The following is a 20030-nucleotide window of genomic DNA, read 5'->3' on the forward strand; positions in this document are numbered from 1 at the left end:
TTTAAGTGCACTACCGGTCTTCGGCCAGTGTTCTCCTGATACCGGACAGCTGTAAGGAAGCTCCTATGGAGAGAAAATTTAAGGGACCAGCAGCTGGATTCGAACCCGGGACCTCCGCGTGGGAACACAATACTCTGACCGCATAGCCAATCCATTCCCCTATCTATATAATATTTATAACTCCTTTTATAAACGAAATAAAAGATAACTTTCTATCTTTACCAAAATAAGCGTTTGTAAGTTAAGTTACATTTTAGTTTCTACTATATTTATGCTTTCAACTATAAAAAGATAAGCTATTTTAAATGTTTTCTTGTCCATTTAAGAATATTATTTTAGTTAAGCCAATACGGTAGCGGCCAACGGCACAAAGTGTATTAAAAGCTGTAGCTTGACCTTTTAAAGGAGCGAAGATATGCTATTCTGGCCGAGCCACCTTAACCTTTTCTTGGAGCCAAGCCGCTCAGATTCTAGAATAGAAAAAACTAGAGGTATTTTTGGAATTAGTCCTTTTTCTTTATGGGTGGTACTATTCTTAAAGATTCTTCTGCTCTTGTAAACGTTACTCGTATTTGTGTGGATATGGTTATTTTGGCAATGCTGGATTCTATCCTACTTAGCCTGGCGTTTTGTATTGTACTCCTGTATGGTTTCGGATTTTTAACATCTATTATAAAAGGTATAATCAAGTTTGGTGTAGAGAATTCGTCTTCACCTCTACATTTGCTGAGTCAATCTTTGATAATGGATAGAAGTCCGAAAATGAACAGGGATCCAAGTATTCACTGAGGTTACGGAAACAGTTGTAAGCTTGAAACAGGTTTTTGTATATATATTGTATATTTCATTCTATTTTTGGTAATTTATGGCGCGCGTCCACGAGGAAAATCATTGGTGCCCGGGGCATTTTTGCTATGCAAGGACGGCTCTTGGTCAGTGTTTCTCTCATTACAGACGACATACATATTTATTATTATTCGACAAAGCTAGAAATTTACCCCCTACATTCACTTAAGACCCCTGAGGAACTCCATTTAGCTTCAAATGAGTGAGAGGTATCTGAAATATCGTGACAGCCAATGGTTTCCGCTAAACCCAAATTGATGCACTCCTGATTTCCATCAGGCTTTACGGTTTGTCCATGATGTCTCAGTCTAGATTAGATTAGAAAGCAGGACAGTTACCTAAACCCCACGGCTCCGCAGCCACAAGTGGCTTACTGTGCTTTCCCCTTTTGAGTCTAATAGAGGAAACCTACCTCCCCTTCTAAAAAGGTTGAGGACTTTTCCTTTCAGTTCCTTTCGCGCAACAATCTCCTTAAGCCTCAAAGTTCCAAAGATATCGGTAGCGCAGCCGCTCGATTGCAACGCACGACGAACAAGTGAGAGGTCATTTCTTCCTCTTCCTGATACAATCTGCACACAACGGTTCCGAGCTAATAAGCCCCCACCTTGTACAAATGCTTCTTGAACCTACCATAACCAGTCAATAGGCCTGCGTTCAGGGTAATCTGATTTCTATCCAAGCCCAGACAGAGCCTCTTTGGTTCTTTGTTTACACAGCTCTTGCCGTGTTTAATTTTTCGTGCTCTCTCCAGAACCAATCTCTGACAGCCACACGAACTGCACACCCTTGGTGATCCTCTGGAAAGGTTCCGAGCCAATGAAAGGAGTGCTAGCTCCGTTCCTGTCCAGCTGATTGGCTGTTCCATTCCCCTTGATCCCCACAGGACCTGGCATTCTACCCGAACTTTATTGTGCCGAGCCAGTAGTTCTGAAGGAAGTAAGGGCCTTCAGTGCAGCTTGGCTGTCCTAAAAAAGATGTCAGTCTATGTTTAGGCCATTTTTCGTGACGTGTTTTTGTTTTCAAGCCAGTCCGGAAATTATCTTTATAATGTTAGTGAGCTACGCACCATACAATATTTTTACGCAATATTTAAATAAGTATTTTTCTAGTTTTTATTTTTATTATATATATATATATATATATATATATATATATATATATTTAATATTTTAATTTATGAGGTTCTCATGCTTTAAAGCTGAATTATTTACAGCGTGTAATGTTTCATATCTTATCTGTTCGTGACAGTCTCCACCTAAATGAATATCCAGTCTGTGCTCAACCTTTATTCTAATATTTGAATTAATTTTTATTTTGTTACCACTTTTAAAACTATTCTTTCACAAATTTTGACTCATAAGAATGAAATGATATTGCGTCATTGTGTTTTCCTTCAGTATTCTTGAGGAGGACTTGTTAATTAGTGTTAGGTAATATTGCGAAAGAAAATACTATGTCTAGCTAGTTGATATTAATTGATTTAATAAAAAAAGTGAAAGAGTGGTTAGCTCAGTGATTAGCTTACTGGATTGCCACACCGAGATCCTGGGTTTGAAACTAGTTACCGGCGACTGGATTTTCTTTTTCTAGGAGCTACTTACAGCTCATTGTACGGTACGATGATAGACTGGATAATGCACTGGAAAAAAAAGCTCCGGGCGCCAATGACCCTCAGATATTGGCGCGCCTTAAGTTGGAAATAGGGGAAACGAACGTAATGGAATGCTTTTCCAATTAATTCTAAGGATATAGCCCTGTTAGCAAAATCTCTTTTCTCAATTAAGGAAGTACGATCAGAAAACTGATAGTAAAAATTTTGAAAATAATGCTGCAGGTATCCACTGCCTAGGTTACTCATTTCGCTAGTCCTCTCTAGATTCTAGCATGTTCAGAAACTGAGGTCCCTTGCTAAAGGAGAGCATTATACTCTGAATATAGACCTAGACGTCACCTAATAAAATCTGTATTTCTGTTCTACTTTCAGGGGTAAATTTGCCGCAGTACGGCGACTAGTTCACAAAGTGACAGGTGTAGCGTACGCTGGTAAATTTATAAGAAAGCGTAGAAGATCAATGGACCAACGACAGGAGATATTGCACGAAGTGGCCGTACTCAGATTGGCCGATAAAGCTACAAGAATAGTTAAACTATTGGAAGTCTATGAAACTCCGACAGAAATGGCACTAGTTTTGGAGCTGTTAGTATTTTATCTTTGGATTTTTCTTTTATTAGTTTTAATATTGATTATTTATTTTGTAATAACTATAGCAAAATTTATGCATATTTATTTTACACAGTGTTCTTTACGTAAATAAATTTTAATAAAAGTGTTCTTGTATTAGGAAAATGTATAATTTATTCAGATTCTGTTCTGAATATTAAATTAAATAGATGTTTACTCATACTTATGTAAACATATTAATTTTTGCGTGGCAATCAATTAAAATTATCAAACCCAATTTAAAAACATGGCCGTGCGATCCAATGTTCGGCGTATGTCTTTTTTCCATCCGCGGCACGCCAAGTTTTCAGTTATAACGGAAGAAGTATTTTCAAACTTTTAGAGACATATTTCTTTTTTACTGTCCAGTTTGACTAAAGCGAGATAGTTCTTTTAGCCGCAATCAAGCAGTGCTAACATACCCTTCCTCCCAGCCAGTGCCCTTCAAGAAGTTCTGTGAAGAAGTCTCTCCACCAAGGAAACCCTTGGCTGGAGCCTCCAGTTGGATATAACCACTACCCAAGACCACCAATGCCGACGAGAGAGGTTATATCCTCCACCACCAAAGGTTATAAAGTCGGTCAGACAATCAACTCGAAAATTGGCAAGCCGAAGTCTGCTTTTACACAATAACTTGGAAATTAAAGTTGAATCAGATTCTGTTCTAGAGAAAGTTTTGAAATAAATGCCTTAGTATTATTGAAGTGCTGCTATTAACATAAAGTAAAGTAATCGCCTATTTTTTCAGACGAGACTTAACGTCCAACTACCAATTAGGTGTCGCGGACGGGGGGCGGAAGCTCGTACTTTACTGTAAACAATTTTTACTGACAAATAAAAAGTAGTCCTTAGCCGGGATTCGACCTGGCGATCTTCCACTCACAAAGCCACTTTCTTGACCACTAGACCAGCACACACGACCCCTATCAACATAATGTTTTTTTGCCTTCAAAGTAGAAGTGTTTTGCTATTATTTTTTAGATTAACCAGCGAGATGAGTAAAGAATTTAGCTACTGTACATTTTTCTCAAATTATTTTTAAATCACTTAAATTCTTGTTCTATATGGCTGTTTACAGCGCTGCAGGCGGCGAACTCCAAAGGGTAGTTGATCTACAAGATGGCCTTGAAGAAGCTGAAGCTATAGAAGTTATGAAACAAGTTTTGGAAGCACTATCATTTCTTCATGAGCAAAATATTGCCCATCTTGATCTCAAGGTAAAGTTCTTTGTTGTTGGTTTTGGGGGTCTTCGCGCTTTTTTTTAGCTTTAAATGTTTCCCAAGGTGAAGGTTAAATGTTTATATGTGAAGGTGATAAGTTGAAGAAGTATGATGTAACAAGAGGTTCTGAGCTGTAATTTGGAGCGACCAGTTCAGTTTTGCTATTGGCCACGATTTAGCATCATGATTTAAACCCATTGATGCAGCCTTTTTTTTATTTATTTATTTATTTGTCTAAAGTAAATGCATACTTATGACAAGGAGTCTTGCTTGAACAGAGATTACATAAAATATTCAAAAAAAAAAAAAAACTTACATAAAAAGATTAATATTATATAGCTTATGAAAAATATAATATAAAAGTACAAAGTATTAATGTATGTATATAAAAATAAAAATAATAATATTTATTTAATGGAAATCTTTTAACTTAAATTATTTCTCTCTTTTAGAAATGCAAATTATTACATATGCAGAATAAAACAAAATATAAATAAACAAAATACTTGATGAGAAACTATCCATGATAAATATCCTTAGAGGATTCAGAGAAAGTATCTGAAAAACTAATAAAAATATTATAAAATAAAAAATAAACTATAAAATAAAAATAAAAATAAAAATAATAGTACTAATAAAAAATATATATATAAAAATAAAAATAGTGATAGAATTACCAAAAAAAAATTGCCCATCCATTACAAATAAACTTTTCAAAACCCTATTTATACAATCGACTGCTGGTTTAAATAATCATTTCTCAGTTTTAAGCAATCCTTAGTATAAATAAATAAATCCTTAATTTTCTGGAAGGATTCAACCATCAATAGCTTTTCCCATTTCACTTCAGGTGGGAATTGTAAATGATCTCCAATATGTTTGTTAATATATTTAGTTCGTAAATCAGCATACAATCTACAGCATAAATAAAAATGTATTAAGTTATCAGTCTCTCTCATACACAATGGGCAAACATCTGCAGAGTTAAATACATACTTTTTATCTTTTATATAGAATCTGATATATTTCTCTCCCGCCAATCTTAATTGAATAACAAACTGTAGAAATGTTAGATTACATTTAATTTGTAAAATTGGGTTTTTCAAATTGTAATTACATATTACTCTATATAGAGGGTTATATTGAGAATTTATTACCTTCTCTATGTCCCGGCTATGTAAGTGATTATTCATTTTAATTACTAAGTTATTCATTTCACTTTTTATAAGATTAGAATTCTGTGAGTCCCAAATATCCATAGCACCGATAGCATATAGAAAGTTCTTAAGAGAATCAACCCAATTGAAAGGAATATTATTATTATAAGAAAATTCACACAATCTTTTGTAGCAAATATTTGGCAATCGGTTTTCCTCCATTTCCAAGATATGTAGCCACCAGGAGAGAGCCTGCTTAAAGACTTGTACCTGAATATGATTTCTCCCCATTTCCAATCTGACATAATAGTCAGGAGTAGAGCGCGAGAGTAAAAAGAGAGATTTAAAAAAATATAATTGTACCCTCTCAATTTTTTCCACATAATTAAGCGCCCATATCTCGCAACAGTACAACACAATGCTCCTAACAAGGGCATCAAATAGGCGACATCTGCTTTCCCAGGTCTCCGGTTTCCCCATGTAAATCAATTTTCTCACTTGGGGAATAGCCATCATTCCTCTACAGTGCAATGTATCAGCAGCTTTTCTAAACTTGGCTGAAGATGCGAAGGTTACACCTAAATAATTAAAGGAATTTGTCAGTGGCAGTTTACATTTATTGTAACAAAAATCATGCAGATTACCCAGCTTACCTCTGTGAAAGGGGACTACCATAGTTTTAGAGATATTTACTTCCAACAAATTTTCACTACAATACTTCTCCAAAATGTTCAATTTCTTTTGAGCATCCGACCATGACCAGGCTAAAATTACTAAATCGTCCGCATAGAGAAGGAGATTTATCTCTCTATCCGAGCTTATGCTTAAACCCTTCGCACCGTTCCTCTCAAAATATTCAGTAATATCTGAAATGAAGAGCGCAAATAAGAGCGGGCTCAATTTATCCCCTTGGAGAACCCCCTGGCTAACTTTAATTTCATTTGAGGTCCATCCACCAATATCAACCTTAAAGTAAGCCTTCTCATAAAGATCTCGAATACTCCTCATGCACTTACCATCAAATCCAAATGAGTGCAATTTTGCCCACAATTTTGGGTGTGACACAGAGTCAAACGCCCGGCGGAAATCTACAAAAATACAAAAAACTTTTCTCCTTTTTAATCTCAATTGTAGATTAATCGTTGCAGAAAGAGTAAAAATGGCATCTCTACACCCCCTTCCCGGTCGAAACCCCATTTGCTCCTCTGGGAGCAGCATTTGATCTTGTGCCCATTTACTCAGCCTATTGTAAATAATTTGCGTAAATATTTTAACTACGGAGTTAATTAATGAAATACCTCTATAATTGAGGGGATCGGAAGGATCACCTTTCTTGAAGAACATCTTTAACTTTATCTTTCCCCAACTATTCGGTATACTTTCTTCTTCTAAAATTTTATTAAAAATATTCAACAAATAATGTGTCCATTTTGAAGGCAAGTATTTGAGGGATTCATTTATAATGCTATCACAACCCGGGGCCTTATTGGTTTTGCTCATTTTGATACTTAGCATTAAATCTTCTATTGTTATGGGAGCGTCCAATTCCTGATGTGACACTGTAAAATATTTAATTTCTGGCGAAACTGGAAGAACCTGGATATTTCTTATAAACTTTTCCCATTCTTTAAGAGAGAGAATAATTATCCACATTTCTCTTAAAGAATGGGATGCAGCCTTTTAATGTAGCACCAACGCAATAAATTACTTAAATCTATTATTATAATGCTTAGACCTATACAAATATTAATTAAAAAATTCCAATTCGAATAGAAAATTAGTCAATAATGTTATAATAATTGTTTTCAACAGCCACAGAATATGCTTTTGATGAGAGACTATCCAGATACGGACATAGTTCTTTGTGATTTTGGAATTTCAAGAGTAATACAAGATGGAGTTGAAGTTAGAGAAATATTAGGAACGCCTGATTATGTTGGCAAGTTGTCCAAAACTAAAAATATTATTGTCTTATTTAATTATTAAAGCATTTTTAATTTTGTTTTGTCTGAAATTGGTTTTAAATTAGTGGAGTATTTAAACAATTAATTTATTTGTTTGTTTTTATTTTCGCAGCACCCGAAGTACTGAGTTACGAGCCAATATCATTGGCTACAGATGTTTGGTCGGTTGGAGTTCTTGCTTATGTATTATTGAGTGGTTATTCACCGTTCGCCGGCGACACAAAACAACAAACATTCTGTAACATATCACAATGTGCGCTCACATTTCCAACGGAACTATTTGATGGTGTTTCACCACAAGCTATACATTTCATCAGGTCTACATTAACTACAGATCCGAGGTAAATTTCATTTAAATATTTTCTTGTTTATTTAACCAGTGACAGAAAATGAATTAATTGCAAATTTAAATCTGATTTTCGCTGTTTTTCTTTAGAAGCTGTGAAAACATATTTTTTAGAAAACATTACATTTGAGTTTAACAAAATTTAGGATTAATATTGTAAAGTGCATAGGTTTAAACCCAACCTAGGGCTAGCTTTCCTAGGAAGCGACCCTTCTAGGATAGCTTTAAAGGCAGGAGTTAAGGCCTAAAGGTGGCAGCTCCCTACTACGCTGAGGGACTGTAGCCTAATCCCTCACATCCCCAGAAATTAGCAGATTAAAAGTAACCGAAGAACCTCAGGTGATCCTTTTGTAAAGGCTGTACACCTTAAGGTAGAAGAGGCAATCAACTAAAAATGAAACAATACTTAACATTATGTTTAAAAACTATGTGGTTATATAAAACCGCCAAACCTATGGAATAGTTGAGATTAATATAACTGTTTTTAAGTTATTTACCATGAAAACTGAAGAGGAATTAGCTACATGGTTAGCGTATTGGATTCCCACACGGGAGATCCCGGGTTCGAATCCAGCTGCTGGCCACTTAGATTTTCTCTTTCTCGGAGATTCTTGCAGCTCTTACTGTCCGGTGATGGAACAGTGTTGTATGTAACGAGAGAACACTGTCCGGTGGCTGGCAGTGCTCAGAAAAAAGCTCCGGGCGCCAATAACTTCAAATGTTGACGCGCTTTTAATCATTAAACAAAAATTACCATGAGAAAAAAATAAAACAAACAGTATATTTTAAAAATATTAAATATTAGTTTAACTAATAATATTAATAAATATTAAAAACTAATAATATTTTTGGTTTAAATTAGTATAGGTTAAATAAGCAAAAGTATAGTTTAAATTATGAAACCAAAACTAATGCGCGAAGTTAGTTTATCAGCACTAGATAAAAGATATAAACTTTAATTTTGTAAACATTAAGTAAATGCTTGCTAACAAATATAACCTGAAGATATAACTTCGTCTATAGGTGGAAAGTTTGATTAATGTCAACAAATGTCAATAAAACAAATCAATAGTACTAACATTATTTAGTTAGGATTTATTTATTAAAATGTGTTCTGTGTTAGTGTATAGCACAAGTTATTATCGACTAATCTTATTATAACAAATTATTTATTAGTTGAACAGGTTTTGTTTTTATTTATCCCATTTTAAATAGTTGAATTTTCATAATAATTTCATTTATTTCTTGTCATAATAAAACTTTTGTTATTAGATAGGTAATGTTCTGAACATTGTTCTATCAAATATTTGTTTTGTGTATATAATTTCCTAAATAATTTAATTAATTTAATAAACCTATAAATTTACAGGTGTAGAATGAGCGTACAAGAATGTTTATGCCATCCATGGCTGAACGGAACAATTGGTGTATCCACTTGCGTCCCACCAACTTCAACAAACGTGACACAATATCAACTATGTTTAACATGTTGTACAAAATGTGGATCTACAGGATCATGTCACCATGATATTACGTCATCGCCTGTTGTTGAAATAACCCACGATAGGGGTATTATTTGTTGAAAATATTAAAAAAAGAAAAAAAACTACAAAAATAATCATTTTCATTTTTTTTTTTAAAAAACTACTTTAATTGTTAATGTATACCTCTGTTGATTGTATTTTTTTTAATTCATTCTTGTTATTTTCTTTTGATTTTAATTTTGCCCTGCTCAGATTATACTTAAAATAGTTTTGAATCAATTTATTGTGAGCTAAAAGCTCATAATATTTTTGGTTTTAACTAAATGATACATGTGTTTATTATTTGGCAGCTATTTGTGTACTACTCAACTAGGTGTTAACTTTATATAAAAACAATCAATCAATGTACCTAACTTGCTGTTATTTTCTTGATTTGTTTTTAAAAACATGTTACGTTACTGGTGTTGGTGTATTGTTTTGTCTTTTTCCAAATTTAAATTTTATTTTTTACTCCAACAAGTTAATTAATTTTGGGGAAAATGTTAAGATTAATTAATTATATAAAATAAATAAAGGGAAATTTTTGTATTACACAACCAAAGAAGCTAAACCAAATCTGTTACTACTTTACTTAAATTGAGTAATAGAAATTCAATTCATGTCTTTGATTTTTTTCTATTTCTATTGATTTTGTGGGGTAAAGAGACCAAAGAGGTTATGTGCTACCAACTGAGCCTTCAACATGTTCTAAGAAATAGATTTTTTTTGATTACCTTTTTTTAAAAAAAAAATCAAATCTTAAATTTCAATCTGTATGAATAACTGTCAGTTGACTTAAATGTCTTTAAATATTGAATTAAATATGCATAAAATGCAATATCATTTTAGTCCAAATTTTGACGCCAATATACGCTGAAATTTACTTATTTTTTTTTTTTCTTTTGTAGTTTTAATGACTTCGTTAAATTTTTTAGATTACAGAATTTGAGAATACTAAAGTTTTGTTATATTTAGATAGCAGATCAATTATAAGCTTTTTGGAAAATATCTGAGATACGTTTCAATCCATTTGCTACTTTTCTTTTTGGTTAGCACTTATCCAGATCTTGGACATCATATTCATCTAGGTCTTTTTTTTTTTTTTGTAAACCATAGTCAGGATGTTGTCTAAAGACATATGTATCTGCATCAACCTGAGTTTTACTGATAAAATAATTGATATGCTTATGCGTTTACCGCATCAAGATAGACTCAGTTGCATTAAAAACGAATCTGTTACGCAATAATGGTTCATTGGGATCGTCTAATGCTCGTCCTCGCTATAGCTACTTCGTATCGTACAATTTCGATGATGGTGACGAGGAAAAAAAGTCGATCTGGCCACAATTATTGCTTTACCTAATACTTAGCTACGAAATGAAGCCACTTTTACTGGTAATAATGGAACAGTTAAAAAAAATATTTTCAACTAAATTCACACAGTATAAGCAAAGAAATTATTCTGTGCTAGCTTATTAAAGATGGAAGTATACTGCAAAAATGAAAAGATCTCAGTTAGACGAATTTTATTTTCTTTGGAAAATGGTATTTATTTTATTATTATTATTTTTGCAACCAAAAGCCCTGGGAGCAAAATTGTGGGATTTTGAATTTAACAATACATTTTAACTATAGCTTCTTCACAGTTTTTTTCTGAAATTTCTGTTGTAATTATAACAGTACGATTAATTTAGGAAATAGTTATTGGCTTTAGGTTGCAGTCTGGTGAACGAAGAAAATGAGAACCTGAAACAGATTCAAAGTAATCTAAGTAATGATTCAAAATAAAGAGTTAACGTCTGTGTGACAATCAACTCCCGAATATTCGTGGATTCCTTTACAGCATAATCCATTCTAGCGATTTATACTCCTTGAAATATGCCGCACAGTATTTTAGTTCTACGATACCTATTTAAACGTAAAAATTATTTCTGGCAACAATTTAAAATAATAAACGAAAAAATGGGCAATATTCCGTCTAAAACTGGTTCCCCTTTGAATTTAAAAAATATCCTCTGCTTGAACATTACAATAATACAACACCAATGTATAATGTTACATATATAAATATTGTATTATTTCTTGTTTTAGTATTATTAATTAGTATTATATTATAAAAATACTTTTTTTTTCCCCCTTGTAAATAATTTTTATTTTTTTGTCTTCTTTACTTTCCAATCAAATTTTATTATATAAAAGGAAAGTATATGTTTGGGCTTTTCTTTTAAAGTATTTAAAAATAATAATTAGAATTAGGTACGCACCCGTGGTGAGATACGAAATATCAATATTTTTTAATGTGATTTCTAAAGTAAAAATAAAGAAAAAGGAATTTGAGATTCCTCGCTATTTAAAATAAACAATTCAAAATAAGTGCACTTAATTTATTTTTATTCTCAAATAAATAATTATATAATTAAAAATGGTTTTCTTTTATATATAAAAAAAAAAAAAATAATAATAATAAACATGATGCCTTAAGTGATTATACAAAATAGAAATGTTTTGGAAGTCCTAAATTATATTGTTGAAATCTTTTGTTTTGTGCCTTTTATATATATATATATATACTGCATAATCTAATTATTTTCTACTTTAAACAAACAAGATTGTTTATTATTATATATGTTAATAGCATATATATGGATATATTTAAATATTATTGAAAGTTAATTTGGATAAATGTTCATAATTAAAATGTTGTTTAGAAAAATACTTTGTAGTTTAGTTGAGTGACTTAACCTTTTTTCTAAATTTGATTGTTTTCTAGTGAATTTCAGGCATAATCTGTTTCAATTTATGAAAAGTTAAAGAATAAGTTATTCTTATCGCATAAATAAGCCCTAAAGAGAAGTCGGAATCTCAGTATATCTTATTTCAAAGCTGGAACAGCACTAATTTTAACTGTTGAAACTTAGTTTCAATCAATTTCTTAAATGAAAGTTATACCCAAGAAAATTCCTATAAAATAGAAAAGATCTTTAATTAAATTATTTACTAAATATGCACTATTGAAATTACGATACAAGAACTATGCACTAACTTTGGGGGAAATAATAATAATAGTAAATAAAAAGTATTTCAACACTATGAACAGCAAGTAAACATCATTAACTAAAAATAAGAAAGTGTAGTTCTGAATATGACCACCAGGTTCCAGCACTTACAAGGCGTCTAAGGTTAAGTAAAGGAGAAGTTTATAGCCTGTTCACACAATCAACCCAATTCTGTTTTTATAAATAAATTAAATTATTTGATTATTTATTATTATATTTATTTTGCTAAGAACCTTAAGTTCTTACTTAAACCACTAATATCTTCCCCTATCTTAGACTTCTTCCACAATTGAATTTGTTTAAAACCTTCCGGAAAGATTTTTTTAAAGAAGTTATTTCTTGACTCGTAAAAAAAAAGTTATTTCAAATGCAATGAAAATCATCAGAGATGTTTACGAGAGAGTGAAAAGCAACAATCATCCCTGTAAGAAAGTGCCACTTCCCATAGATTAAGTTAAGTACTTTAAACTTAAAAGTTAACCAAACTGTTGTCTTCAATATTACAATTGTTAATGAAAAGTATATTTTCCTGAATTAACATATTGGAAAGATTTAATCGCAACAGATAAGATAAAACATTTCAGCAAAAAAATGTTCAGATTTATGAATAATTTAGTGAAGAAATTAAAACAAAGAATCGAAAATAAAATAAGTAAAGAAAAATGCTGTAAAAATTTAAAAATATGATAAATCTGTTTTCAATAAATACAGCTAACAGAAAATAGAAATTGAACATAAAAAAATATGTAGTTACAAAATTGGCCATCAGAATACAGCACTTGCTGGGAACAATAAAACCGTAATTTTAAAACTGACCACCAGGTTACAGCACTTACTGGGATATGATTACCTTGAGTTGGGAGTTTGCTTGTTTTTTAATTGCATTGCATTAAATGCAATAATCTCAACACAACATAAGTTATTTCAGTATAATACTAACATAATATGTTAATAATGACATATTAACCAGGTAACGGTAATAATTATAATGAAATTAAGTGAATAATGCATAAATAAATCTTCTTTTTCGGTTTTATCTTCTTTTAACATCCTACCTAGAGCTACCTGGTAGCAGTTGTTTAAACTAATGCTAATTTTTATTTATTTTATTGTTTTTATTAATTTATTTAATTAGTGTTATGTTTTTATTAATTATAACTATTGTCCTTACTTGGTATTATGTTATTGTTTATAAAAATTATAATAATTAAAGCGAAATAACTTATATTTTGCTGGAATGGTCGCATTAAATGAATATTTCTTCCCGAATGTGTTGGTTTCATCTAAGGTTATAAGTGAAATTCTGTTCGCCTGGGTGGGAGGGCGGGGCATTTATTTTTACTGTAAATCAATGCCTGCGAAACTATCTAATCAAACACTTTATTTTATAGGTTTTTGTCAACCCTCTAACGTATTTTACTGCGCTAATTAAGTTTAATTAAATAAAATTATATTATAAATTCTTTCAGTTTCAATGAAAAGTTATATTTCAATGAAATGTTATAAGTTGAATGTCAATGAAAAAAATCAACTGTCATTTCTTATTTCCCAGTATAGTGGTCAATTTTGAAATTACATTTTAATCTTTTTCAAGTAAGTGCTGCACTCTGCTGGACAATTTTTAAAATACATGTTTATCTTTTTCAAGTAAGTGCTGCACTCTGCTGGACAATTTTGAAATTACATTTTAATCTTTATCAAGTAAGTGCTGCACTCTGGTGGTCAATTTTTAAAATACATGTTTATCTTTTTCAAGTAAGTGCTGCACTCTGCTGGACAATTTTTAAAATACATGTTTATCTTTTTCAAGTAAGTGCTGCACTCTGCTGGTCAATTTTGAAATTACATTTTAATCTTTTCAAGAAAGTGCTGCACTCTGGTGGTCAATTTTTAAAATACATTTAAACTTTTTCAAGTAAGTGCTGCACTCTGCTGGACAATTTTGAAATTACATTTTAATCTTTATCAAGTAAGTGCTGCACTCTGGTGGTCAATTTTTAAAATACATTTTAAACTTTTTCAAGTAAGTGCTGTAATCTGATAGTCATTTCCTTAACTATAATTTTATTTTTTTCAAGTATGTGCTGCAATCTGGTGGTCAAATTTGTACTTAATTTTATGAAATTTAGCATCTTGTTAGCACAAGTGTTACGTAAAACTTTTGTTAAAATATTTAACAGGTAAATTTCATTAGTGAATTTTTTTTTAAGGATTGGGTTGTTGAAATTTAAATCCCTTTAAAGTGACGTTTTAAGGTCATTTATAACAGTAATATAATACATCCTTCATATCGTTTAATTATATTAAAAACGATTTGAAGGATGGATAAATTTTGTACCAACGAACATTAGTAAACCGGAAGTGCCTCCTAACGTAATTATTTTTCAACTTTATTTGAGATACTTTTTTAGCTATGTGTATTCTTTAAACCGAGTGGATTTACAGCTAAAAAATAATAATAAAATTATATCAAAAATAGAGAAAATTTACAAAGAAAATAATAAAGCAAAAATTTGAATAAGGACTACCAGGGAAGTGGTGAGGTCTTTACTACATTAAATAGCTTCAGTTTAAAGAGATAACTTACGGTTTTATTTCTAACAATAATATCAAGATAATGATGGAATGCCAGAGTTCTGAGTCCAAAGAAAGATATCAGACCGGAAGTTCCACTTCACAGCATGGATTTCCAAAACATTCTTGAAAATGCCCTCCCACGATTTCCTCTACAACTTAACTAAACAGGATCTATTTGTAGCTTCTCTCTAGTTATAAATAATTTTCTTGGGCATTATTGTTAAAGTTCTGAGAGGAAGGTCACGAAAAGTTAATAGTTAACTCTCTCTTATGTTTCATTTATGATTACAACCTGAAATATTTTGCAACCTAAGATATGTTAAGAAAAACATCTCTCATTTGACCAGCAGCTTAATTCTAATTTACGACATTACTGATGAAAATAAATGAAAACAATATAAACAATGTTTATTGATAGTTTAGGTAGGTTACGTTTTACTATTTCCAGTAAGTGCTGATACCTAGTGGCCAATTTTGTAACTATTTTTCCCTTATTCCTGGTCAGTGCTGGTGCCTACCGCTGAAATCTACAACTAATTTTTAAGATCTGGTAGAATTATTTAGAAATTATGATTTTAACTAGTTTTAATGAATGAGTTATTTTCTTACAAATATTTTATTAAAAACAGTTTTTATTATATAAATATTGACAAGAAGCATTATAAAAACTGTATTATTTAGGGTGTAAGTCCTTTTTTCTGCAATATTATAAAATAATAATTATTATTTTAATAGAGAATAATTAAATTTTATATTTAGTTGAAATTAGAGATGTTTTTCTTTGGTACATTCACGTTTTTCTTTACCATCAGGAACTAAAACATGTAAATTTAAGTTATAGCTTTAATTAAGTTTCTACTTGATAATTTAATTATTTTTAATGAATAATTTAGCATTAATAATGAAAAGAAAACAGTAGTTTTACTTGTGCATAATTTATTTAATAATTAATTATTCACTGTGATCAATTAATAGCATTGTCCCACGACCTTTCCACGTTTCAAATGTTCATTTATGATAAACATCAGGGAATAGTTTTAATATTCATTTACTTTTTTTATGATTACCTTGTGCTGGGCAATGTGCTTTTACTTTAGTAATGTTAATTATGGGTATGCAAGTTAGTACTTACTTATTAAACTGTTGTTTCTGTTACTTTACGTTAACTAGGATTAATAATATATTCTACTAGTGGCACAGCAAGAACACAACAATGTGCTCAGTTAGAGCTTTAGTATGAATGAAAGTGAAATGAATTTTCACAGTTCACAGCACTTTTAAAACCTTACTTCATCTCCTTTCCTAAGTCCCGTCATACAGACCTTCCTAGAGAACAAAGTAAGGGCATTTCTAAATAATGAAACAATTATTGATAAGGGCTAAGTCCCTTCGTACTATCTAAAGTTTTCTTTGAAAATGTTAACAAGCAAAGGAAATAAGAGCAATTTGTAGCTCTTCAAATGCATATGTTAAGTATGAATATGAATATGCCTGCTTCAATATAAAAGGCTAATAAATAGTTGCCTTGTTGAGGGCAATCCAGATTAGATTCACTTGAAATTTGTAATACATTACCATATTCTTCTTAATTATTTTGACTTAGCTACTGCAGTTTTAAAAACTGAAGGAATTATTAATTTTGATTTACAGTTAGTTTGAGAGAACAGGAAAAATCTTGAATTACTTTCATTGATTGTCAGTATATCAGAATAAGATTGGTGAGAATTGCTTGCTTTTCTAAGATAAAATGAGAATATGCAGTTTTCTAGAACATAGTATGTTTAACATGTTACAAGTGAGAATCTACCAAAAGTTAAGACATTAAAACATTTTATTGAAAGAAAAACTCACAAATGTTTGTTTCTTTGTTAATAATTAATTTACTATGAAGCTGTTTGGAATAAAATTAACCTGTACACTCACTTTTTGAAATATACTCTTCTGAAATATTTAAATTCCTAAACCGTTATTCTCACCTTGTCCTGACTAAAATGTTCGTTTATTCATTTTTCTTTCTGTTAACTTAATATAACAACTTTTTATTTTCAAATGCAGGGTTTCACAGAAAATCTTTAATAACTAATATGTAAGATAAATTGGTTGAAGGTTTTTCAGCTTTGGAGCTGGTGCCCATTTTGAAAATTTTTGTTTTCTAATTGTGAATGAATAAAATAATAAATTCCCTTGTTTATATTAACTTTCTGCAGAAAGTATTGTCACTTTGCAGAACTTGTAATTTCATCAGGAACTAACCGTTGTAATTTTCGATATTTTCCATCCTTATTATCGAAGGGTGGTGATCTAAATTACTCCTGGCTCTGAAGACATTTACCCTACTGAGAATAAATTTACTTAAATTGCTGATATCAATTTCCATGATATTCCGTCGAATCCTTTCCACGTCACAAAAATCTCCTTCTCTCACCAAAATCCTCATGATTAACAACTTGTCTAGTTCAAATATTCCTTCCGGACCAACCAACTTTGCCAACTGCATAGCTTGTGGCTACAACATTTTGTTTGGTCACTGATCACATCTGTGACATTGCCATGAAGCAAACTGCAATGTTCTCTTACTGTTAATGAAGTTAGAAATTAGAAATTAGAAGTTAGGTTACTTTATCACCTAGTTTTCCCTATCAAGTCGTAGCCTTTTTCCTCGGAAGTTTGGATTCAGCTGTTAGTTGCTTACCTGACTAATTGTTGGTAAGTTCTTCCTCATTATCAACTCCAAAATTGTTATCTATAATTACATCAGTCAGCAAAATTTCAGGCCCCTGGCGTAATTCATCAGGTAAAAAGATATGTTGCTGTTTTAATTTTAAAGCATTATTTAACTTGATTTTATAATTACAATCCTAAGATTTGATCTTAGCTACTGGTGCATAATTTACATTACCTGTTGCTTATTGAATATCAATTTAAAAGCAAACTAAGGCATCCATATAAATTAAAAACAATCATTTATAATAAAGTGCAGGCGCTAATGACCACAGCAGTAGATGGGCCGGAAAAAAATAAATAAATAAAATAAAATAAAGTGCAGTTCATGCTCTTAAATGTCGTCACTCCATCAGCTGTTTACCAGTCAGCCGCCATTACATATCCTACCATAAATAACAGTAAAGAAGGAAATGTCTGGATTTATCTAAAATGATAATATTAGAGTAAAAAATTAAAAATATGATAATAATGTTATCGCATAGTAATTTTAATATTTTTTTATTGAAGGTTAAGTAAAAAAATATGCATTTGAATTTATATTTATTTCCATTTTGCGTCTGTTTATAATAAAAAGTATACATACACAGCACCTGCAATGAAACTGATAAAATTAAACAAACCAAAAATACATTTAACATCTAATTAAGTCTCATTAAAATCAGAACGGCCATTATGAAAGCTAGAATCGCCTCTACAGTAAGCGTAGAAAGGACCATGCATTGTGGACTCATCTCTGCTGCATAACATCACCAAATTATGCATTTTCAATGCAAGGTTTAAGCTTGCTAGTGATGATGGTTAGATGCATTATTACTTACAATAAGGGGTATTAGGGAAATAGTCATTAGGTTATTTTTCATAATGCATATCAGCAAATAAATATGTTAATAAATTGCATTTAAATTTAGAGATTAGGTTAGCAAGAATGAACCATAATTTTCGCTTCCATCTGAGACACTATAGCGAGGATAATTCAGTATAATTCATTTGTATCTTCCATAAAAGAAATTCAAAATGCCATGATATCAGGTTACGACAAAAAGACAAAAAAAAAAAAAGAAGTCAGATTATCTTTTAGAAGCACCACAAATATAACGTATAATTCTAACAAATGGTAATTTGATGCTTTCAGAATGTTGAACTTACTTGTATATAAAGTTCTTCTGTGATGTCTATAAATATCAAAACTATACCAGCTTGAAAACTGTTTAGCTGCTATAAATCCCTACCCAACACCATAATTAACTTCTTTTTTTAACACTTCTGATCATAGTAAACGAATAATAATTTTAATAATGTCGAATTCGAATAAGAAGGAAATATTTCTTTAATTAGTGCATTATTTGAAAGATAATCTATTTCAGCTAATTATATTGACTAATTTCGTTGACTAAGTTCTAGTATAAGTATAACCTTCTCTTCATACTTTATGGTACTAAAGCTAGATAAGTACTTAACTCGAATAGGGCAAATTTACGAGGTCAGGCCCATAATTCTTGCTAAAAGCCTCCAAGTCCATAAAGTAACTTATCGATCCAGACATGGTTTACTCTCTCCCACCTTTACCATAATGCATTCAATCATGATTTATAGAATTCAAGCCTTAAATATTCCAAATATTACTTCCATGTTAATAAAAGTTTTCCAATATTTATGCCGTTAGTTAGCGAGGTAATTCATTAATCTGAAGTCCATAAATATTGAGTTATTTTTTAAAATCGTAAATTATTTTCCTTTGTCTTGTTATATTTGTATTATTAAAGTCCAAGAGTTTTTTAATCAATATACAAAATGTATTACCAAAATCCTTGGCCTGAAAAATAAAACAAAAAATGAAAAAGAAGCAAAAGTGCATTTAAGTCCAAATATATTAGTAATATATTCATTTCTTTTCAGATTAAATATCTCAGTATGAGTTAAGAATGCATTATTTTAAGTTAGGGTTCTTTATCTGAGGTCATTAATGTGCTCAGCGCAAATCTCGCCGTCCGGACAGAGCTCTCACTCAATCAGTGGTGAAAGCTCCTTTAACGAAAGAGGGGCACGTAACAGGAGCCTCTGAAAGTAGAAAGAGCTTATTCTTTTTACTCCCAAAAGGGAAGGGACTCAAACATAACTCATCAAGAGCTCTTATGAATATTTACTAGTTAATGGCACAGCGTGGTTATTTTATCAGGAGTGGATCTGAATTTCTGTATCAGATTTTTTTCTCTCTTTCTTGGCAGAAATAGAGAACATAATTTGTACATACAAAAAACAGTTTTTTTGGAAATGACCAAAAAATGGTCAATTTACGAAGTGGCATCCATTAAAAGAGGTAAGAAGTACATCTTTTAGTTCTAATTTTTAGGACGTGTGTTGGTCTAGTGGTCAAGAGCGTAGGCTTTGTGAGTGGA

At 31.1% G+C, this 20030-nt stretch overlaps 1 protein-coding gene and 1 long non-coding RNA gene across 7 annotated transcripts in view; one reads left to right on the forward strand and one right to left on the reverse strand.

Annotated features, from left to right (window-relative positions):
- LOC141447022 (death-associated protein kinase related-like) overlaps positions 1-11992 on the forward strand; it is a 219536-nt gene extending 207544 nt beyond the window's left edge. Inside the window, exons 2-6 of the mRNA XM_074114164.1 lie at positions 2831-3043; positions 4146-4284; positions 7257-7383; positions 7521-7749; positions 9124-11992. Of these exons, the coding sequence (XP_073970265.1) occupies positions 2831-3043; positions 4146-4284; positions 7257-7383; positions 7521-7749; positions 9124-9337 (922 nt within the window). The 3' untranslated portion in view covers positions 9338-11992. The remainder of the gene's footprint in view (positions 1-2830; positions 3044-4145; positions 4285-7256; positions 7384-7520; positions 7750-9123) is intronic.
- A 6165-nt stretch (positions 11993-18157) lies between these two features.
- Positions 18158-20030, reverse strand: part of LOC141447031 (uncharacterized) — a 71431-nt gene continuing 69558 nt past the window's right edge. For all 6 annotated transcript variants that reach the window (XR_012454083.1, XR_012454084.1, XR_012454085.1 and 3 more), the window contains one exon: positions 18158-19447. This is a non-coding gene — a long non-coding RNA (uncharacterized lncRNA). The remainder of the gene's footprint in view (positions 19448-20030) is intronic.

This window comes from Rhodnius prolixus, unplaced genomic scaffold (assembly GCF_049639745.1).
Source record: "Rhodnius prolixus isolate KJV_2025 unplaced genomic scaffold, Rpr scaffold_7, whole genome shotgun sequence".
Taxonomy (NCBI): domain Eukaryota; kingdom Metazoa; phylum Arthropoda; class Insecta; order Hemiptera; family Reduviidae; genus Rhodnius; species Rhodnius prolixus.